Source organism: Hippopotamus amphibius, chromosome 5 (genome assembly GCF_030028045.1).
Source record: "Hippopotamus amphibius kiboko isolate mHipAmp2 chromosome 5, mHipAmp2.hap2, whole genome shotgun sequence".
Classification (NCBI taxonomy): domain Eukaryota; kingdom Metazoa; phylum Chordata; class Mammalia; order Artiodactyla; family Hippopotamidae; genus Hippopotamus; species Hippopotamus amphibius.
The window spans coordinates 34,066,969-34,091,351 of NC_080190.1; the positions used below are offsets into that span (position 1 = coordinate 34,066,969).

Here is a 24,383-nt window from a genome sequence, read left to right on the forward strand (position 1 = left end):
AGCAAAAGTTGAGAATTCAGCACCACCAAACCAGCCTTACAACAATTGCTAAAGGAACTTCTCTAAGTAGGAAACATAAGAGAAGGAAAAGACCTGCAAAAACAAACCCAAAACAATTAAGAAAATAGTAATAGGAACACACATGTCAATAATCACCTTAAATGTAAATGGATTAAATGCTCCAACCAAAAGACATAGACTGGTTGAAAGGATACAAAAACAAGACCCTTCTATATGCTGCCTACAAGAAACCCACTTCAGACCAAGGGATACATATAGACTGAAAGTAAAGGGATGGAAAAAGATATTCCATGCAAATGGAAGTCAAAAGAAAGCTGGAGTAGCAATCCTCATATCAGACAAATTAGACTTAAGTAAAGACTAGTACAAGAGTCAAGGAAGGACACTACATAATGATCAAGGGATCAATCCAAGAAGAACGTATAACAATTGTAAATATCTATGCACCCAACATAGGAGCACCTCAATATATAAGGCAAATGCTAACAGCCATAAAAGAGGAAATTGACAGTAACACAATAATAGTGGGAGACTTTAACACCCCACTTACATAAATGGACAGATCATCCAAACAGAAAATAAATAAGGACACACAAGTTTTAGATGACACATTAGACCATCTCGACTTAATTGATATTTATAGGACATTCCATCCCAAAACAACAGAATACACTTTCTTCTAAAGTGCACACAGAGCATTTTCCAGGATAGAGCACATCTTGGGTCATAAATCAAGCATTGGCAAATTCAAGAAAATTGAAATCATATCAAGCATCTTCTCAGACCACAACACCATGAGACTAGATATCAATTACAGGAAAAAAACTGTAAAACATACAAACACATGGAAGCTAAACAATATGCTATTAAACAACCAAGAAATCACTAAAGAAATGAAAGAGGAAATCAAAAAATATATAGATAGCTAGTGGGAAGTTGCTGTATAACAAAGGGAGATGAACTTGATGATAGGTGATGCCTTATAGGGCCAGGACAGGGAGAGCAGGAGGGAGTCATGGGAGGGAGGGGATATGCGGATACATGTACAAATACAGCTGATTCACTTTGGTGTACCTCAAAAACTGGTACAAGAGTGTAGAGCAATTATATTCCAATAAAGAGCTTAAAAAAATTAAAGCGTAAAAAAAATCTAGAAACAAATGACAGTGAAAACAGAACAACCCAAAACCTATGGGATGCAGCAAAAACAGTTCTAAGAGGGAAGTTTATAGCACTACAGTCCTACCTCAAGAAACAAGAAAAATATCAAATAAACAACCTAACCTTACACCTAAAACAATTAGAGAGAGAAGAACCAAAAAAACCCAATGTGAGCAGAAGGAAAGAAATCAAAAAGATCAGAACAAATATAAATGAAAAAAAAAAGGAAGGAAACAGTAGCAAAGATCACTGAAACTAAAAGCTCTTTCTTTGAGAAGATAAACAAAATGGATAAAACATTAGCCAGAATCATCAGGAAAAAAAGGGAGAAGACGCAAATCAACAGAATTAGAAATGAAAAAGAAGTAACAACTGACACTGCAGAAATACAAAAGATCATGAGAGACTACTGCAAGCAACTATATGCCAATAAATTGGATAACCTGAAGAAATGGAAAAATTCTTAGGAAAGTACAATCTCCCAAGACTGAACCAGGAAGAAATAGAAAATATGAACAGACCAATCACAAGGATGGAAATTGAGACTGTGATTAAAATCTCCCAACAAACAAAAGCCCAGGCCCAGATGGATTCACAGGTGAATTCTATCAAACATTTAGAGAAGAGCTAACATCTATCCTTCTCAAACTCTTCCAAAATATAGCAGAAGGAGGAACACTCCCAAACTCATTCTATGAGGCCACCATCACCCTGATACCAAAACCAGGCAAAGATGTCACAAAAAAAGAAAACTACAGACCAATATCACTGATGAATATAGATGCAAAAATCCTCAACAAAATGCTAGCTAACAGAATCCAACAGCACATTAAAAAGATCATACACCATGATCAAGTGGGGTTTATCCCTGGGATGCAAGAATTCTTCAATATACACAAATCAATCAATGTGATACATCATATCAACAAGTTGAAGGATAAAAACCATATGATCGTCTCAATAGATGCAGAAAAAGCTTTTGACAAAATTCAACATCCATTTGTAATAAAAACTCTCCAGAAAATGGGCATAGAAGGAAATTACCTCAACATAATAAAAGCAATATATGAGAAACCAAAAGCCAACATCATTCTAAATGGTGAAAAACTGAAAGCATTCCCTCTAAGAACAGAAACAAGACAAGGGTGCCCACTCTCACCATTATTATTCAACATAGTTTTGGAAGTTTCAGCCACAGCAATCAGAGAAGAAAATGAAATAAAAGGGATCCAAATTGGAAAAGAAGAAGTAAAATTGTCACTCTTTGCAAATGACATAATATTATACACAGAAAACCCTAAAGATTCTACCAGAAAACAGCTAGCACTAATCAATGAATTTAGTAAAGTAGAAGGATACGAAATTAATGCACAGAAATCTCTTGCATTCCTATGCACTAACAATGAAAAAGCAGAAAGAGAAATTAAGGAAACTCTCCCATTTACCATTGCAACAAAAAGAATAAAATACCTAGGAATAATCCTGCCTAAGGAGGCAAAAGATCTGTATGCAGAAAACTATAAGACACTGATGAAAGAAATCAAAGATGATACAAACAGATGGAGAGACAAACCCTGTTCTTGGACTGGAAGAATCAATATTGTGAAAGTCACTATACTACCCAAAGCAATTTACAGATTCAATGCAATCCCAATCAAATCACCAATGGCATTTTTCACAGAACTAGAGCAAGAAAGCTTACAATTTGTATGGAAACACAAAAGACCCCAAATAGCCAAAGCAATCTTGAGAAGGGAAGACGGAGTTGGTGGAATTAGGCTTCCTGACTTCAAGCTATACTACAAGGCCACAGTGATCAAGACAGTATGGTACTGGCACAAAAATAGAAAGGTAGATCACTGGAATAGAATAGAGAACGCAGAGGTAAACCCAAGCACATATGGGCACCTTATTTTGACAAAGGAGGCAAGAATATAGAATGGAAAAAAGACAGGCTCTTCAACAAGTGGTGCTGGAAAAAATTGACAGTAACATGTAAAAGAATGAAACTAGAACACTTCCTAACACCATACACAAAAATGAACTCAAAATGGATTAAAGACCTAAATTCAAGGCCAGACACTATAAAACTCCTAGAGGAAAACTTAGGCAGAACACTTTATGACATATATCAAAGCAAGATCCTTTTTAACCCACCTCCTAGAATCATGGAAATAAAATCAAGAATAAACAAATGGGACCTGATGAAACTTAAAAGCTTTTGCACAGTGAAGGAAACCATAAACAAGACTAAAAGGCAACCCTCAGAATGGGAGAAAATACTTGCCAACAAAGCAATGGACAAAGGATTAATCTCCAAAATATACAGGCAGCTCATGCAGCTTCATATCAAAAAAGCAAATAACCCAATCCACAAATGGGTGGGAGACCTAAATAGACATTTCTCCACAGAAGACATGCAGATGGCTAACAAACACATGAAAAGGATGCTCAACATCACTAATCATGAGAGAAATGCAAGTCAAAGCCACAATGAGGTATCACCTCACACTGGTCAGAATGGCCATCATCAAAACATCCAGAAACAATAAATGTTGGAGAGGGTGTAGAGAAAAGGGAACTCTCCTTCACTATTGGTGGGAATGTAAGTTGGTACAGCCACTATGGAAAAGAGTTTGGAGGTTCCTGAAAAAACTACAAATATAACTACCACATGATCCAGTAATCCCACTCCTGGGCATATATCCAGAGAAAACCATAATCCAGAAAGAAACATGTACCACAGTGTTCACTGCAGCACTCTTTACAATAGCCAGGACATGGAAGCAACCTAAATGCCCATCAACAGATGAATGGATAAAGAAGATGTGGCACATATATACAATGGAATATTACTCAGCCATAAAAAGGAATGAAATGGAGTTATATGTAATGAGGTGGATAGACCTAGAGTCTGTCATACAGAGTGAAGTAAGCCAGAAAGAGAAAAACAAATACTGTATGCTAACTCATATATATGGAATCCAAAAAATAATGTTACTGATGAACCCAGTGACAGGGCAAGAATAAGGATGCAGATGCAGAGAATGGGCTGGAGGACACGGGGTTGGGGGGGTGTGGGGCAAAGGGGATGCTGGACGAAGTGAGAGAGTAACATAGACATATTTACTCTACCATCTGTAAAATAGATAGCTAGTGGGAAGTTGCTGTATAACAAAGGGAGATGAACTTGATGATGGGTGATGCCTTAGAGGCCCAGGGCAGGGAGAGTGGGAGGGAGTCGCAGGAGGGAGGGGATATGGGGATATATGTATAAATACAGCTGATTCACTTTGGTGTACCTCAAAAACTGGTACAATTGTGTAAAGCAATTATATTCCAGTGAAGAGCTTAATTAAAAAACAAACAAACAAACAGATGAAGACATTACAAAAAAAACGATAATTATGGGCCAATATCCTTGATGAACATAGATGCAAAAATCCTCAATAAAATATAAGCAAACAGAATTCAGCAATACATTAAAAGGGCCACACACCATGATTAATTTAAATTTATTCTGGAGATTCATGGATGGTTTGATATCTGCAAATCATTCAATGTGATACATTACATTAACAAAATGAAGAATAAAAATTTTATGATCTTCTCAAATTATATAAGAAAAGATTTAGGCAAAATTCAACATTCATTTATGATTAAAAACTCTCCACAAGTGAGTATTGAAGAAACATACCTCAATGTAATAAAGGCCACATATGACAAGCCCATAGCTAAGATTATACTCAATAGTGAAAACCTGAAAGCATTTTCTAAGATCAGTGACAAGACAGGAATGCCCACTCTTCCTATTTTTATTTAACAGAATATTGGGAATCCTGCCCACAGCAATCAGAAAAGAAAAAGAAATAAAAGTAATTCAAGTTAGACAGGAAAAAGTAAAATCGTCACTGTTTGCAGATAATGTGGTACTATGAAAGGAAAATTCTATAGATGCTACCAAATACTATTAGAACTCATATATGAATTCAGTAAAGTTTCTGGATAAATCAGTAAAGTTTCTGGATACAAATTTGTACAGAAATCTGTGCCAACTCTATACACTAACAATGAGGTATTGGAAAGACAAATTAAGAAAACAATTCCACTTATAATCACATCAAAAAGAATTAAAGGAATTCCCTGCTAGTCCAGTGGTTAGGACTCTGCACTTTCACTGCTGAGGGTCTGGTTTGGTCGCTGGTTGGGGAACTAAGATCCCACAAGCCTTGTGGCATGGCCAAAAAAGCAAACAAACAAACAAAAGAATTAAATACCTAGGAGTAAATCTAATTAAGGAGGTGAAAGACTATTTTTGGAAAACTATAAGAAACTAATGAAAGAAATTGAAGACAACACCAAAAAATGGAAAAATATACCATGCTCATCAGTTGGAAGATTAATATTGTTAAAAGGATCATATTACCCAGGCAGTCTACATATTCAATGCAATCCCTATCAATATAGCAATGAAATTTTTCACAGCACTAGACAAATAATTCTAAAGTTTGTCTGAAATCACCAAAGACCCTAGATAGCCAAAACAGTCATAAGAAAGAAGAACAAAACCAGAGACATCATGCTTCCTCATTTCAAACTATAGTACAAAGCTACAGTAATCAAAGCAATATGCTACGGCCATAAAAACAGACACATAGATCAATGGAACAAAATATAGAGCCCAGAAATGGACCCACACATATATGGACAATTACTCTACAACAAAGGAGGCAAGAATATACAATGGGGAAAAGACAGCCTCTTCAATAAAGGGTGTTTGGAAAATTGGACAGCTACAAGCAAAACAATCAAACTGGACTGCTTTCTCACACCACATACAAAATAAACTCAAAATGTTTTAAACACTTAAATGTAAGACCTGAATCTGTAAAAATTCTACAAAAAAAATATAAGCAGTACAGTCCTTGACATCGGTCTTAGTAACCACTTTTTTTTTGCATATGTCTCCTTAGGCAAGGGAAACAAAAGCAAAAATAAACAAATATGACTTGAATAGACATTTTTCCAAAGAAGATATACAGATGGCCAATAAGCATATGAAAAGATGCTCAACATCACAAATCATCAGGGAAATGCAAATTAAAACCACAATGAGATATCACCTCACAGCAGTCAGAATAGCGTTTTTCAAAAAGACAAGAAATAACAAGTGTTGGGGAGAATGTGGAGAAAAGGGAACCCTCGTGAACAGTTGGTGGGAATGCAAATTGATGCAGCCACTGTGGAAAACAATACGGAGGCTTGTCAAAAAATTAAAAATAGCGCTAACATAGAATCCAGCAATTCCAATCCTGGGTATTTTTCCAAAGAAAATGAAAACACTAAATTCAGAAAGATATATGCACCCCTATGTTTATTGCAGCATTATTTACAATAGCTAAGATATAGAAGCAACCTAAGTGTCTATCAAAGAATGAATGAAGAAAATATGGTATGTATTATATACAATGGAAATTTACTGAGCCATGTAACAGAATGAAACTGTACCATTTGTGACAATATGGATGGGCCTAGAAGTTATTATGCTGGCGGGGAGGGAATGTCAGGCAGAGAAAGACAAATACCATATGATTTACTTTATATTTGGAATCTAAAAATTAAAACAAACAGAACAAAACAGAGACTCATAGACACAGAATAAACTGGTGGTCACCAGAGGGGAGGGAATGGGGATATGGATGAAATAGATGAATGGGATTAAGAAGTCCAGACTTGTAGTTATAAAATAAATAAGTCATGGGGATGTAATATGCAGCATAAGGAATAGAGTCAATAACATTTCAATAACTGCATAATGACATATGTTTCCTAGACTTATCATGGTGTGATCAGTTCTTAATGTATGTAAATGTTGAATCACCATTTTGTACACCCAAAATTCATGTAACACTGCACGTCAACTATACGTTCATAAAAAATCAATATAGAAAAAAAGGTATGATCCCTGCACACTTTTTAGGTGACTCCCTGTGGACGTGTGTAGGGTAAACTGGGACGATCACTGGGTTCTACCTCTATCACTAGTTTTGTGTCTTAGACTGGTTGACTAACCTTTCTGAACCTCAGTACCCTCATTTGGAAAGATATGATATGCTCCTGAATTTCTTAAGAGAGTTATGGTTAGGAAATGAATTTGAATGATTTTGAAATTAGTTGGTAACTCTGGCCATTTTATCAGTCCCCTCTCCTTCAAATCCCAAGTGTGTTCTAGTGCAAGAAGCATGTCATTCATCTTTATCTACCATTTTATAGCAATGTGTCTGATACAGAATATGGGGCTGTAAAAGTTTCCTGAATGAATTAATGAATAATTCTTTCCTCTTTCAGTTCTACAATGCTTTCCCTTTTTTGTTACATCATCTCCCAGGAAGTCATAATACAGTATTTAAAAACATGACTGAGCAAAGAAAGTTTTTTTTAGAGCAAATAAAGAAACACCAAGAATCCCTGGACCTCAGTAACCCTCAAGACTTTATTGATTACTTCCTGATTAAAATGGAAAAGGTATAATGTGACCCTGATTTGTTACTTCATCTTTGTGGGTGCTGTGATGTGATTCATGGAATAGCTTTGTTCTTCTCAGTGAAATTGGTATATTAAAACAAGTGGTCCTTCTTAAAGCTGTATTCAGTGTACTGGATGTCTTGAAATGTTTCAAAATTGTCACTGAAAATTACTTGGAAGTTTTTATATTTCCCATGTTAAAGCTGGTTCTTTATTTGGAGACAGATTGAAACACACACATACACATGCAGACAAACACACACATTCAAGATTAGTGATAGATAGCGTATTCTCTTTCATAAAATAAATTCCATGAATGGATGATGTAACAAATGAGAGAAGGCAGGAATAGGTCTAGAAAGGCTTACTCTTGGAAAGTCAGTAAGAAACAGATGAGGTAGGTTTTGAGGAAACTCTGGCTTAGATTAGCAGAGATGACAAAATCGGTTCAGGGAATGGTAAATGCAGTGACCAAGTCTGTGGAATTTTTAAAGAGATTATCTTGATTGTAACTGAGGAACTGTCATGGGTATGACTGACGAATTTGGGAACAGTGATGCTGTTTGAGGGTAGGTGGTTCTGGAGGCTTGAATGAGAAATTTAGTTATGAAATAGACCATAGATGCTTGACTAGACAATGGATAGCAATGATGGCTTGACAAGAGTGAGGTTAGAAATAAATTACTGAAGAACTGATTTGCTCTAGTGGGTGAGAGCAATGAGGAAGTGAGGAATTAGAAAGGACTTGGAAGTTTAACACTGATTATATTTTAACTGTTTGAAGGCATCATGACAACTCATCTAACTTTACTATAGCAGTCTCTAATGTTTGGCTTAATTTGGCAAATAAGGAAATTAGGCAAATAATGATGTTATATTGGATTATTTTAAGTTACTTCTAAGGTTCTTTCGTTTATCAAGTAATCCTAATATATCATCACTAGGAGAAACACAATAAACAGTCTGAATTTACCATGGACAACTTGATCACCACCATATGGGATGTGTTTAGTGCCGCAACAGAGACAACGAGCCTCACTCTGACATATGGATTCCTGCTCCTGCTGAAGTACCCAGAGGTCACAGGTAGGATCACAGATGATGGGCAGAATGAAATTCTTGGTAGAAACTAGCAGGCAACACTGATGACTATTCCACTCTTCATCTGCCTAGATATTGTACAAGAAAAACTTCCATCATTAGTACATCTTCCTATCATTGGATGAATTAAATTCAAATTCATTTATAGTACAAAAACAGAATGAAATATTTAACCAACAGCAGAGATTTCAAGGGCTTAGGTCATTTTTGTCTCTGCTATGGTGGAGTATCCTTGATTCGCATCAGGACAGACGCTGTAAGGAGAGTTGTCTTAGGATCTGGAAAGAATTAGCATTCCTCTTTCTCTAAGAAGATATTGCTTGATAACCCTTCTAAGTCCAGATAAATATATTTTTGTCAAAAGATATTTCCACGCAAATGCATTTGCAATGTAATGATGGATTCAATAAAATCACAATCTTTCTCTATCAAAAAGACTCTAAATTTAAAAAGTTACATACAAATAAAAAATTCTTTACAAATATATCCTTTTGGGCAAACAAGTTTTCCTATGTAACCATGATGAAGATAAAAAAATTTCTTTATCACTTGACATAAATTCTGATTCCTACCTTGCCAGCTAAAATCCAGGAAGAAATTGACCATGTGGTTGGCAGAAACCGGAACCCCTGCATGCAGGACAGGAGCCACATGCCCTACACGGATGCTGTGCTCCACGAGATCCAGAGATACATTGACCTCGTCCCCAGGAACCTGCCCCATGAAACAACTCGGGACATTAAATTCAGAGAATACCTTATTCCCAAGGTGAGAGGTATTTCATCTATACTACTCCTTAAGACTCTTAGGTTATCAACTATCACAGCAGTAGAATTATAGATTGCCAAACTGTACGTATTGCACAATTGTAACTCATTTTACCCTCTGACCACATGCTCTTTTCCTTTTAGTTTGCTGAAACAATTTAATAAATATAATAGTGCTTAGGCTCCCATAGGATTTTCAGTGCATTAACTTCACACTCTGATTGTTCATTAGCCCAATTTTCTGTCTACTTCTTTGTTTACCAGTGTCTGTTTTATTACTCTTACCACTTAACCAGTATCCTATATTCCCATGTGCCTCACCCCTCACCTCCCTAACTATCTGTTTCACTTACTTGTCAAAAGTCCAATTCAACAATCTTCTTCCTCCATGCCTGTGCTTAAGCTACGGACCCCTTCCAGAAAAGACCATGCAGCCGGCAGATTGGTATTATTATCACGAACCTCAAACACATCCTTAATCTTACCCAACAATCTTGCTTCGTAACCTAACTTAACTTGCTTCATCTTGCAAAATAATCTTTCAACCCTGAATTCTAGCCTTCCAGTTCTCTACCATGGACTTTTTTTCCAAGTGACCTGGTCTTACACAGAGAAGCTCAGAGCCATTGTAGGGGAACTCCCTCAGCTCCCTTCCACTAGATTAACAAATGTAACTACATCCACACTCTTTGATTTCTCTTTCATCTTGTTGTTGTGGAAGAAGGGCTTTCCTTTCATCTAAAGTAAATCTTTCTACTTGTATCACAGATCCCTTTCCTCTCACTTTTTCAGGGATCCCCCTCAAATAATCATTTCTTCTTTTTTTTCTTTATCTCTAGTCTCTCCCTCCCTGCTGGCCCCTTTTCATTAGCATTTGAACATACTCAGTTCTCTTACATCTTAAGAAAAATTTCCCCCAATCCTGACTCCTTCTGTTCAATAAAAATGGTAAGAGTGGTCATCCTCATCTTGTTCCTGCTCTTAGAGGAAAAGCTTTCACCTTTTCACTGTTGAGCATGATGTTGGCTGTGGGGTTGTCATATATGGCCTGTATTTTGTTGAGGTATATCCCTCTATACCCATTTTGTTGAGAGTTTTTATCATGAATGAATGTTGAATTTCATCCAGTGCTTTTTCTGAATCAATTGAGATGATTGTATGATTTTTATCTCTCATTTTGTTAATGAATTGTATCACATTGATTGATTTACACATGTTGAACATCCTTGCATCCCTGGGATAAATCCAACTTGTCCATAGTGTATGATCCTTTTAGTGTAGTCTTCTAGTTTGCTAACATTTTGTTGAGGATTTTTGCACCTATGTTTAGCAAGCATATTGGCTTGTAATTTTCATTTCTTGTAATGTTCCTCTCTGGTTGGGGTAACATTTTGTTGGCCTTACAAAATAAATTTGGAAGCATTCCTTTCTTTGGTATTTTTGGAAGAGTTTGAGAAGGATTGCTATTCATTTCTCTTTAAATATTTGGTAGAATTCATCAGTGAAACCTTCTGGTCCTGCACTTTTGTTTGTTGGGAGTTTATGATTGCCAATTCAATCTGCTTACTCATGATTGATGTGTTCAGATTCTCTGTTTCTTCATGATTCTGTCTTAGTAGGTGGTATGTTTCTAAGAATTTATCTATTTTTTCTAGGTTGTCCAATTTATTCATGTAATTTTGTTCATTATTGTGTGTCATGACCCTTTGTATTTATGTGGTATCAATTGTAATGTTTCCTCTTTCATTTCTGATTTTGTTTATTTGAGTCTTACCTCTTTTTTTCTTGGTGTGTCTAGCTAAAGGTTTGCCAATTTTGCTTATCTTTTTTAAAAAGCAGCTCTTATTTATATTGATTTTTTCTATTGTCTTATTAGTCTCTGTTTCTTTTATTTCCATTCTAATCATTGTTATTTCCTTCCTTCTACTAATTTTGAGCTTTGAGCTTTTTTTCTTCTTTTTCTAGTTCTTTGAGGTTTCAAGTTAGGTTGCTTGTTTGAGATCATTCTTGTTTCTTGATGTAGGCATTTATCACTATGAACTTTTCTTGTAGAACTGCTTTTTCTGCATTTTATAAGTTTTGGTGTGTTGTGTTTACATTTTTGTTTGTCTCAAGATAATTTTTTTTTTGGCTCCATCAGATCTTAGTTGTGGCATGCAGGATCTTTGTTTCAGTATGTGGGATCTTTTATTGTGGCACATGGGCTCTTTGCTGCAGCACGTGGGCTTCTCTCTAGTTGTGGCCTGTGTGTTTTTTTTTTTTCTCTTCTCTAGTTGTGGCATGTGGATTTTTCTCTCTGTGGTTGTGGTGTGCAGGTTTTCTCTTCTCTAGTTGTGGTGTGCTGGCTCCAGGGTGCGTGAGCTCTGTAGTTGTGATGTGATAGCATGGGCTCTGTTGTTTGCAGCACACAGGTTCTCCAGTTGAGGCACGCAGGCTCAGTAGTTGTGGCGTGTGGGCTTAGTTGCCCCACAGCATATGGGATCTTAGTTCCCTGACCAGGGATTGAACCCGTGTCCCCTGCATTTTTACCACTAGACCACAAGGAAAGTCCCTCAAGATTATTTTTGATTCTGTTGATTTCTTCCTTGACCCATTGATTGTTCAGTAGCACATTGTTTAATCTCCACATCTTTGTGAATTTTCCAGTTTTCTTCTTGTAATTGTTTTCTTGATTCACACCATTTTGTTTGGAAAAGATAATTGATATAATTTTAATCTTCTTAATTTAGTAATACTTTTTTGTGCCCTCATATGATCTATCCTGGAGAATGTTTCTTGTGTGCTTGAGAAGAACATGTTCTGTTGCTTTTGGATGGAATGTTCTTTATATGTCTGCTAAGTATATTCTGCTTTTTAAATGGGAATGTCTAGTTCATTAAAATTTAATATAATTTTGATATGGTGTTTTATTTCTACAAATCTATCATTTGTGTCCTGCTTGTCCAGTCAGTTTATATTCCACTCTTCCTCTTTTACTGTCTTCTCTTGGAATAATTGTATTTTTAAATAATTGTGTTTGTTTGTCCCTCTCTTTTATATTGCTCTGTTTCTCCTTTCCTGCCTTCTTCTGGATTAGTAGAATTTTTTTACTATTGTAAATTTCTATTGGCACTGATCTAATTTTTTAGTGGTTTCTCTTGAGATTACAATATACATCCTTAAATATTTATAGTCTTCTTAAAATTAATACTATTAAACTTTGTTTAAAATACAAGAACACTGCAATCATATATGGCTATTTAATCTGCTCCACTTCATTTATGCCAAAGTTATCACATGTATAATATCTATGTATGTTATGTATATTATGAACCTACCATTAATGTTATAATTTTTGCTTTGAAGCAAGATTGGCAAACTTTCTGTAAAAGGTATGGAAATGCTAAACAACTTAGCTATGGTCACAGAGCTTAATTTAGTAGAGAGAAATATTTGATGCTGAAAACTAAACTTCAAATCATAATGTTACACTGTATCTCTGAGTTTACGAAAACCTTATTAGAGACCAGAAATTCCTTCCTGTTTCCACAAAAATATGCAAAAATTACATTGAAAAAACATAGCAGGAGGAGGGGATCCTTACCGGTTTCTCATCTTAGAGGGAAAGTGAATGGTTTGCAAAAATATGACCAGTCAGGTAGAGTTTTGAAGAAGATCTCATATTTGGTTCCAAAGAGAATGAGCTGGATTTTTAGTGACATCAGCACTTTTAGACAGTACTACGATTTATTTGTCAAGAAAATGCAGTTACCTTAATTTTCTAAAGAAATAAGTGCTTGTGTTAGGCCACAAGCTGAAGAGGATGGCCTTGGAGTCAGTTTTAATAGTGTTCCGGACTGGCATTATATGATTTAAGGCTTCTTAGGCTTGGTCATTAATTTGTTCTCTGATATGGAGTAAATAAATATTTTTTTGTGTGCCTCAATCTTCATATCTATAAAATAAAAAAATTAGACAAAGCATTTTTTCCAAGCTTTATGACCTTCTGTATAATCTAGTTTATCTGTTTCTCTTTATATCAGGGCACAGCCATATTAACATCTCTGACTTCTGTCCTGTATGATGACAAAGAGTTTCCCAACCCAGATCAGTTTGATCCTGGTCACTTCCTGGATAAAAGTGGCAAGTTTAAGAAGAGTGACTACTTCATGGCTTTTTCAGCAGGCAAGCATGCTTCCTTTTTATCTGTATATCAGGGGTCAAATGAGAGGAGGAGGGGCTTTGCATAGAGGTTACTCTGGGCTGGACAAATTGTCATTTGAGTGAGGCCAGAGGCACCACTCCTAAGGTGCAAATAATTTCTCATTGGATTGGAGGCTACACTCACTGAGTTCTGTACTGTCAGCCACCACTGAGATTGTTAAGAGCTCCTTCTTGAAATCCAATTCCACTGAGACTTTTCTCCCCTGCCCTGAGAAGTCATTTCACTCAATAAACATCACTGAGGACCTTATATGTAGCAGATCCATGCTCACTCAGATCCAGGGATACAAATGTGAATAAGAGACAGATCCTCCCTCTAAGAGAGAGGAAGGCAGTGATAATCCAGGGAGACAAATGCTCTTCGAAGGGCTTCTGTGAGAGCCCAGATAGAGGAAATCCTGACTCTTGCATTTTGAGGTACAGGGCAGAGGGCAGAGTAGTTGGAGGATAAGGGAAATTTTCTTACAGAAAGAAGTATTTTAGTATCTTCCTTCAATCTGTCAGAGTCCTTGAAAGAAACAGGTGGGATACTAAAAAGTTTAATTAGTTTAAGGAAGACACTGTTTTCAGAGGTTAAGGGAAGTAGCAAGGAGTGGTAAATTACTCAGGGACTAGCTTCAGGAAGATGTTACTATCCTATGTTGGAAGGGTCAGGAGAAGGAGGGTGTTCCTGGGACCCAAGCTGACCTTTAGCAAAGAGAGGATGGATGGGTCTGTAGATTGGGAAATACAGCCACTGCTGAAACTGTGGCCTGGCAGGCTGGGACTAAGGGAATAAATACTCTAATCTTCAATATCTAATCCTCTGAATTTATTCACAATGAAAATGGGAACAAACTACCAGGTTTATGCAGTCTGTAGAAATCAGCTTCCTGAACACAGAGTAGGTATAAAAGACAAACAAACATAGAATGGATCTGGAAAGATGGAGAAACAGAGAATGTTCAGCACACTTCAAAGGAGAAGGTGAGGGGGAAGAGCAGAGGGTGAAAGGCCTTTGCTACAGAAGTAAATGAAACAGGAACAAAAATAGGAGATTTACTCCTCATTGAATATCTAGAAAATAGGTATCAAGCATCCCTTGGTTCTGTGGTCCCAAGATTATGAACAATGCCCAGAGGTGATCTCAAAGTAGGACCCTGCGAATCTTCACCTTATCGTTCTTCCTGATTTTTGGGTCCATGATTGCCTAATGAACTGGCTGCAGGTTTCTGCTCAGTTTACAGGGTTTGTAGGATTTGCTTTGTCCTGACACTGTGGTATCATTACAAGATCTACAGCCTTACCTTACGAGCTTATATTCCAGTCTGTGGGACAGAAGAATAATTATAATTTCATGTGAAATATTCTGTATTAGAAGCATTAATGAGTATTGTGGAAAACAAATCAGGGAGTGAATTATATCCCCTGCAGTACATCAAAGAAGTCTGCATAGAATAAGTGACATTTGAGCTGGATCTTGAAGGATGTGGGGAATCTCTGCAGGCAGAGCTGAGGGGATGAGTATTTCAGTTGGAGGAATGACTGGAAACCCTGTTTGAAATAGCCAGTCTCTTTGGGGATTAGTGAACAGTTAGTAACACTTGTGTCTAGTTTGTGATATTTCCATGCATATATATAGTATGTATATATATATTATATATATATATTTCGGCAATGGAAAGCTCGTGAAATATTGTTAAAACTGGGACATGACAAGGTCAAGATTGTTTTTAGGAATTCAGGCGAGAAAAATTAAATCTGTTGTTGGGAAAAGTAGAGTGTGTGTCTCATGCCAATTGGGATGGGTGAGTGAGTGTGTGTGTGTGGATAGAAAGCTGTCACTGTCAAGCCTAAGCAAAGCAATTCCAATATGGCTGTACAGAACAGATTTTTTTTAATATAGCATGCACACAGAAATATGAGGGTGAGTATTATCAAAAATTATCTGCACTCTGACTGTAGAATTTACTTTAATTAACTTTTAGAAAAGACCACTACATCATTTTCAACATAATCTCCTTGCTTTTCAATATACTTTGTCCATCTGTCAACAAGCTTTCACATTCCCTCATTAAAAAATGTTTCAGGCTGAGCTGCGAGCCATGAATGCCCTGCTGCCTTCACTTCTTCATCAGAAGTGGATCTTCGTCCTCATAGGGTTGCTTTCAGGGGACCAAACAGGTGAAAGTCCAATGAAGCAAGATCAGGACTATAGGGAGGATGCTTTAACACCTCAAAATGAAATTTTTGCAGAGAGTCAACAGCGTGGGCAGAAGTGTGCAGGCAAAGTCTTTGATAAAGAACGGCACCAGGTACACCCTCAGACCACAAAAATTGAGTCGCTGCACACTGCTCTTTTTTCGTGCAGATCACAAGTGGGGCATCCATTTTTGCTCACACCACAGTTACAAATGAACTGATGTAAACATGTTCACAGCTGCAGAGCAGTGACTGGGGAGACAGTGACCTTGAATGGAAAGCGCTGATAAGACAGTGAGGCCAACAGAAGTTTTAATATAACCGGAATGCAGATAATTTTTGACTCACCCTTGTATGTTCTGAGAAAATGAAGCAAACCAGGTTTTGGTATACATAGGAGAAGTCACAGGTTAATTTGTCTTTTATTAATTAATGAACTAGTTATCTATTCATTCCATATTTATTGATGCCTCCCTGTGTGCTAGGTCAGAAATAGAATTGATCAACTATTTAATTCATGTGTCATTTTTAGGAAAAAGAGTTTGTGTTGGAGAAGGCCTGGCCCGCATGGAGCTGTTTTTACTCTTGGTCAGCATTTTACAGCATTTTACCTTAAAACCTGTGGTTGACATGAAGGACATTGACATTACCCCAGGTTTCAAAGGGTTTATCAGTATACCACCCTCATATAAGGTCTGCTTCATTCCAGTCTGAAGAAAGGGCCAGCTGCCAGGTTGCAGAACAAGCCTCTCCAGATTTAACTGCACAAGCTGGGTGCTCTCTGTCCTGTTAGCTATTGTCCTCCTCTCACTTAACTTCAGGAATTGCATTCCTGAGCCTGTCTCTTCTAATTTTCTTTAAGATTCAGTTCAAATTTCCCTGTATGAAATACAGCTCACTGTTTTATCCCCAATAAATTGTTTTTTTAAATTACGATCCTGAGATCTTAAGCTACATCTCATCTACTGTGTACACCAAATGGAAGCCACCTTATAAATGTCATATTTTATTAAAAATTAAAATTGGCAATTATCCCATGTGTTAAAATTTTTAAAATATAAAATGCACTCATCTCTTACTCCTATTTATCTCTCCAGGGAATGGTCTCTTGACAGTTTGGCATGTGTAATTTTGTTTCTTCTCAATGTTTATTAAAAATGTAATTATGTGTGTGATGTGTATGTTTGTGTATATATGTATATGTATATACATGCAACAAGAAAGCAGGGGAATATCACTCCAGCTAGAGGGAATAGCATGAGATAAAAGTTGAATTTGTTGCTCTTTCCAAGGATGTTCTTCCTCTTTCCCCTAGCGGTTACAGACACACACACACACACACACACACACATAAAGGCAAAGAAGAGAAGATAATATGCATGTGTGGTTATATTTGAACACACAGAGAAGTATATGTGTGTTTTTAGTGTATGTGCGTGTACATATTATTCATATGGCTATAGTTTTGGTAACCATAGTAACATATGATAGATATTTTCACAAGCAGTATAAGTAAATGTATCTCATAATACCCTGTTGCATGTCTATAATAATTTATCAGATTACCTTCCTATTCAAGGATATTTATATTATTGTTGAAACTTTGTTAATATAAAAATGCTACTCTATGCATTTATCTTTTATTATTCCTGTGCGATCTCTTCAGGATAGTTTCCTAGAAGTGAAGTGACTGCACATATATGTGCATTTTAATTTTTCATAGATATTGAAGCAAAATGCCCTAAAAATTATGTATTGGTTTACTTTTCTATCATGACTGTCAAGACTATTTGATCAGTTATATGTAATGAGGATTGAATTTTTTGGTAGATGTAGTAATTTTTAGTTACCTTTCATTTATTTTTCAAGTAGGGAATCTTATCATCTGCAGATAATAGTTTATTACAATGACCAGAAATTTCCCGATATAACATCTGTATTTAAGTCTGTATTTCTCTCTGTCTGACTCACCTCTCTCTGTCTCTCTCTCTCTCTCTCTCACACATACACACACACACACACACACACACACACACGTATATATTTGTCAGCATGGGAGAGTGATCAAAGTTGTGAGATTTCTGAGGACAAGATAGCAGAGGATTTGGGAAATCCATATTCAGAAGCCTGTTGTTTGACTTAATTTTACGTTTGAGGTAATTTTTGATTTGAAATCAGGAGCTGAGAGTCTGAAAGGCTGCCTGTAAAATGTCATGTAGGAGCTTTAGAACCCCCTCGCCCCCAATTTTTGTGGATTCTGAGGGCTATCAGAAAAAAATGGAGTCAAGAGCTTGCCAAGTAGGAAGGACCAAGTAAACATTTCAACTTCAGTTGAGGCCTGAAAGTTATGAAGAAGATCTGAACCTGAAGTTGAAGAATACTTATAAGACTACAGTGCTTCTTTAAATAATTTCAGTCATTGATTAAATCACAATGATCTACCTCTAGACATTTTCTGCTTGCTGGAAGCATACTTTTTGCTAGAAAAAACTAATGTCATCCAGAGCCCCATATTATCATTGCATTATTTGATGTACAATGTGTAGCACATACACACATACACACAGCAGACTTACCTGAAAAAATGTGATCTTCTCAATAAACATACGAAAATTAATAAAGTTCAACACTTGTTTATTATAAACACTCTCAGCAAATTGAGAAAAAATGGGACTTTTTAATTTTGAAAAAGGACATCTCCAAAACCTAGATACTATTTTAATTAATGGTGAAATACTGAACCCTTTCCCCATAAGTTTGAAAAAAGTAAGGCTATCCACTCTCATTGTTTCTAATCAATATTACACAGAAGGATGTCAGCAAATATGGTGTGGAATAATGACTTCTGATAATTCTGTCCAACATAAAACAATGAGAGCACGGGGGAAAATTTTAGAACTTTGGACGTTAGGCAAAGACTTGTGTGAATCTGCATAGCGTTTATTAAATAAAAATGAACAAATCTCAGTAAGAAGAGTAAGGTTTATGGTGTTTGCACTTGCCTCATCCCTTTCCCCTATCTCCCCAGCCTTGATGTAGCCTTGAAAAGCTACAGACCATAATCAAGGTGAAAAGCAGCAGCCTAACAGCCACTGGAGGAGGCAGAATGGAACTAGAGCTCCTTTAAAGCCCTGTTCCCAGGGAATCATTATTATTTTACCTTCCTGTGATCACTCCTACCTTTAGAATCGATCTGACTCTGAGCTTGCCTAATACAAACAGCCTTTTCCCCAGGGCAATTTTTAAACATTGAAGATGCCTGACGCTGTAGATAACAGCTGGAGAAATCAATACACTAACCAACAAGCTTAAAAGGAAAAACTGAGGAATGAGATATTCATCAAGAAAAAAACTGATGTATTCCTGAGACATTAGAAGTCCACAAATGCTCAGAAAAGATCAGAGAAACTCTAAGCTCCCACCTCTGGCTAACCTGGAGCCTCTGTGTAAGAAGGAAGTGAAGGAGAAGGCACAATTATAAACTGCCTGGATACGTGGGGAAGGCATGCTCCAACATACACACAGAGCCTCTTGCGAAGACTAGGAGCTGTATTGGTTCCTAAGACTACTAAGGAAATATCTGTCCAATTATTAGATGGGCACTAAGCTCACTGAGCAAAGGCTTTAATGGATGCACATGACAAAGAATAGAAATTTTACATTAGTTCAAAGTAACCATGAAACAAAAAAGAGCAAGGTAAACCGCTAAGATTGTTCCATTTAGGTTTTGAGGGCATAAATGTGTAGTTGAATCGAAGTACACTGCTGATGGTGAAGAGGAATGGCCATAGGAACTGGATACAAGCTTAAAATGAAAATGAGCTGTATTGCTATAGTTAGATAATGATATTGTTAAAAGAACAATTTGAAATAAGCTTACTGTCCCCCTCAAATACCTAGGAATAGGTCTAATGAATAATGTGAAACATCTCAACACTGCAAACTTTGTACCATTGCTGGGAGATATTAAAGAATATCCAAATATATAGAGAATTATACCATGTTCATAAATTAAAAAAAAAAATCAATATTCAGGTTTCAATTCTCTCAATGTGCCCTATAGAGTCAATAAATTCTCAGTAAATATCTTATCAGACCTTCTGTGGAATTGATCAGTTGATTCTAAAATTTATGTGGAAATGTAAGGAAGTTAATATAGTCAAGAAAATACTGAAGAAGAAGAATAAAGGTGGAAGACTTACATACCAGATATCAAAACATATTTGAAAGGTATAATAATTAGGACAGTGTGGTATTGGCACAAAGATAACAACTTGGCATAGGCTAGAATAAAGTTTAGAAACAGACTCACACCTATATGACCATGTGATAGTGCCATTCTAGTATGGAAAAGATAATATCAATACTAGATAAAATGGATATGCAATTGGAAAAAATGCAACTTGTTCCTTACAAGTTGTTTACAAACACTTATTTGAAAAGGATCATAGACATAAGTGTGAAAAATAAAAACATAAGGCCTCTACTGTGAAACAAAAGAGAAAGTCATTATGACTTTGAACTCTGCAAAGATTTTAAAAAATAGAACACAAAAAGCACTAATTATAAGAGATCAAGAAATCGGTCTCTAACTTTAAATTTCCTATTCATCAAAAGATATCATTTAAGATAATAAAAAAGCTAGCCAGAGACTGAGAGAAATATTTGCAATAAATAAATCCAACAAAGGACTTATATCCAGATTATATAACTAAAAAGAAAGACCCCCATCCAAATATTTTTTAGTTGGGCAAAATGAACAATTACTTCACAGAAAAGAATATCCACGTGGTCAATAACAATGGAAAAAGGTACTCAACATTTTTAGTTATGTGGGAAATAAAAATTAAAACAAATGAATTACTAATACGTACCTACCAGGATTTTTAAAAATTTATTATTTTATTTTATTTTTTAATTATCGGCTGCATTGGGTCTTTGTTGCTATGTGTGGGCTTTCTCTAGCTGTGGCGAGCGGGGGCTACTCGTCATTGTGGTGCGCGGGCTTCTCAGCACAGTGGCTTCTCTTGTTGTGGAGCACAGGCTCTAGGCACATGGGCTTCAGTAATTGTGGCACGTGCCTACCAGGATTTTTAAAAAGCCCCTAAAATCCCAAGTGTTCACGAGGATATGGTACAACTCAACCTACCATATATTGTTGGTGAGAGAATAACTTTTTCAAAACCTTGAAATGTTTGACCATATATTCTAAAGCTAGACATCTGCCAACCTCTAGAGAGTCCAGGGACTTTATTTTTAGCTGTATACCCTACAGAAATGTGAGTATGTATCTAAGAAAACACATGGACAAGAGAGTTCACAATAGATTTCTTCATAGTAGCCCCAAACTGGAACCAACTCAATGTCCATTACATTACAGTAGGTAAATGTATCACATCATATTCATACAATGGGATACTGCTATCAATAAAAAAAGAGCAAACCTCTGCTACTTGTGGAAACAGGGAAGAATCTCCTAGACATGAGGTTGAATAAAAGAGTCCAGACACCAAAAAGTACATTCTGTAAGAGTCTGTTTTTGTTCATTTCTAGCATAGGCAGAACTAACCTTCATTGAGAGAAGTCAGAATAATGATTTATGGTCTGGGGTGAATGGACTGGAAAAGGACATGAGAGAGCCTCCTGGGGGTAGGAAGATGTTCTAGAAAACAGAAAGAAAAAAACTGTTAAATCTAAGTATTAGAATTATCTGAAAGTAGCAAGTATGATGAAAAAAATGATGGAAATAAGTGGAAAGAGGAAGAATGCCAGCATAAAAACCAGAAAAGAACATATTTAAGATACAGCATAATAATTTGATAAGATACATTGGGAATGATTACTGCAATCAAGTTAATTAACACAGCCATCAAAGCAGGTGTGAGGTGATGTCTAACTGGTTTTGATTTGCATTTTCCTGGAGATTAGGGACTTTGAGCACATTTTCATACAGCTGTTGGCCATTGGAGTGTCTTCTTTAGCAAAATGTCTGTTCAGATTCTCTGCCCATTTTTAACTGGATTTTTTCTCTGTTGAGTTTTATGAGTGTCCTTCCTTCCTTCCTTCCTTCCTTCCTTCCTTCCTTCCTTCCTTCCTTCCTTCCTTTCATCTGTATAAGCAAGTTCATATTTATTTATTTGTTTATATTCAGTTGTACAGCACAGTTTTTTTACAGGTTATATTCCTTTAAAAGTTATTATAGGATAATGGCTGTACTTACCTGTACTATACAGTAAATCCTTGTTGGTTATCTATTTCATACATAGTAGTTTGTATCTCTTAATCCCAAGCCCTTGATTTGCCCCTCCCTCTTCCCTCTCCTCTTTGGTAACCACTAAAACCTATGTTCTGGTTGTGTTGAGTCTATTTCTGTGTTACATATACATTCATTTGTATTATTTTTTAGGTGCCACTTATAGTAATATCATATAGTATTTGTCTTTCTCCGACTGACTTATTTCACTTAGCATAATATTTATTCTCTAGGTTCATCTATGTTGCTGCAAATGGCAGAACTTCTTTCTTTTCATGGCTGAGTAACATTCCATTGTATGCATATACCACATCTTCTTTATCCATTCGTATATTGATGGATACTTAAATTGCTTCCCTATCTTGGCTATTGTAAATAGTGCTACTATGAACATTGAGGTGTATCTTTTCAAATTAGGTTTTTCATTTATTCTGGATATATATTCAAGAGTGGAATTGCTGGTTCTATTTTTAGCTTTTTTTTTTTTTTTTTTTTTTGGCTGCGCTGGGCAGCATGTGGGATCTTAGTTCCCTGACCAGGGATTGAACCGGTGCCCCCTGCAGTGGAAGTGGGGGGTCTTAAACACTGGACCCCCAGGGAACTCCCTATTTTTAGCTTTTTGAGGAATCTCCATTCCCACCAACAGTGTACAAGGGGTCCCTTTTCTCCACATCCTCTCCAACATTTATTTGTGATATTTTTGATGATAGCCATTCTGAAGGTGTGAGGTGATATCTCATTTGTCGTTTTTATTGTTTTTATTTTCATTTCTCTAACACTTAACAGTGTTGAGTATCTTTTCATGTGCCTGTCCTCTGTATGTCTTCCTTGGGAAAATGTCTATTCAGGTCTTCTGCCCAGTTTTTGACTGGGTTGTTTATTTATTATTTATTTATTTTTTTATATTGAGTTGTAAGAGCTGTTTATGTATGTTGGATATTAACCCTTAGTCAGTCATATCATTTGCAAATATTTTCTACCATTCCATAGGCTGTCTTTTCATTTTTTTCCCATCGTTTCCTTTGCTATGCAAAAGCTTTTAAGTTTAATTAGGTCTCAGTTGTTTATTTTTGCTTTTGTTTCTTTTGCCTTAGGAAACAGATCCAAAAAAATATTGTAATGATTTATGTCAGATAGTGTTCTGCTTATGCTCTTTCCTAGGAGTTTTATGGTTTCATATCTTTCATTTAGGTCTTTAATCTATTTTGAGTTTTTTTGTATTTGGTATAAGGAAATGCTCTATCTCATTGTTTTACATGTAGCTGTCCAGTTTTCCTAGTACCACTTTCTTTTTAAAGATTTACTTTATTATTTATTATTTATTTATGTAATTAATTATTTATTTTGTGGTGGCTTCTCTTGTTGCTGAGCATGGGCTCCAGGTGTGCGGGCTTCAATAGTTGCAGTGCATGGGCTCAGTAGTTGTGGCACATGGGCTTAGTTGCTCCGCGGCATGTGGGATCTTCCTGACCCAGGGATTGAACCCATGTACCCTGCATTGGCAGGTGGACTCTTAACCACTGCGTCACCAGGGAAGCCCCCCTAATACAAGTTTTGGAGAGAATGTTTTTTTCTTCATTGTATATCCTTGCCTCCTTTGTCATAGATAATTGACCATACGTGTGTGGGTTTATTTCTAGGCTCTCTATTCTGCTCCATTAATCTGAGTTCTTTAAATATTTGCAATATTAACTTCTTATCAGATACATGATTTGAAAATAATATCTCTCATTTGATAGGTCCCCTTTTCATTTTGTTGATGGTTTCCTTTGGTGTACAAAAGCTTTTTACTTTGATGTAGTCCCACTTGCTTATTTTTACTTTTGTTCCTTTTTATTTTGGTGTCAGATCCAAAATATCATTGCCAAGACTGATGTCACGGAGCTTATTCCCTATCTTCTACATCCTACATTCAAATCCATGCTATTCAAGTCAATCTATAGATTCAATGCAATTCTTATCAAAATTCCAATGGCATTTGTCACAGAAATAGAATAAATAATCCTAAAATTTGTATGGAATCAAAAAATGCTCCAAATAGCCAAAGCAATCTTGAGAACAAAAAAGGAAGCTGGAGATGTCACACTTCCTGATTTCAAACTTTATTACAATGCTACTTAATCAAAACATGGCATTGTCATAAAAACACATAAATTGGGAATTCCTTAGTG

The 24,383-nt window shown here is 36.2% G+C and overlaps 1 protein-coding gene across 1 annotated transcript in view; it reads left to right on the plus strand.

Annotated features, from left to right (window-relative positions):
* Positions 1–17,129, plus strand: part of LOC130853777 (cytochrome P450 2C31-like) — a 28,911-nt gene extending 11,782 nt beyond the window's left edge. The window contains exons 5-9 of the mRNA XM_057736104.1: positions 7,531–7,707; positions 8,652–8,793; positions 9,389–9,576; positions 13,598–13,739; positions 16,492–17,129. Coding sequence (XP_057592087.1) covers positions 7,531–7,707; positions 8,652–8,793; positions 9,389–9,576; positions 13,598–13,739; positions 16,492–16,673 — 831 coding nt within the window. The 3' untranslated portion in view covers positions 16,674–17,129. The remainder of the gene's footprint in view (positions 1–7,530; positions 7,708–8,651; positions 8,794–9,388; positions 9,577–13,597; positions 13,740–16,491) is intronic.
* The last annotated feature ends 7,254 nt before the right edge of the window (positions 17,130–24,383 follow it).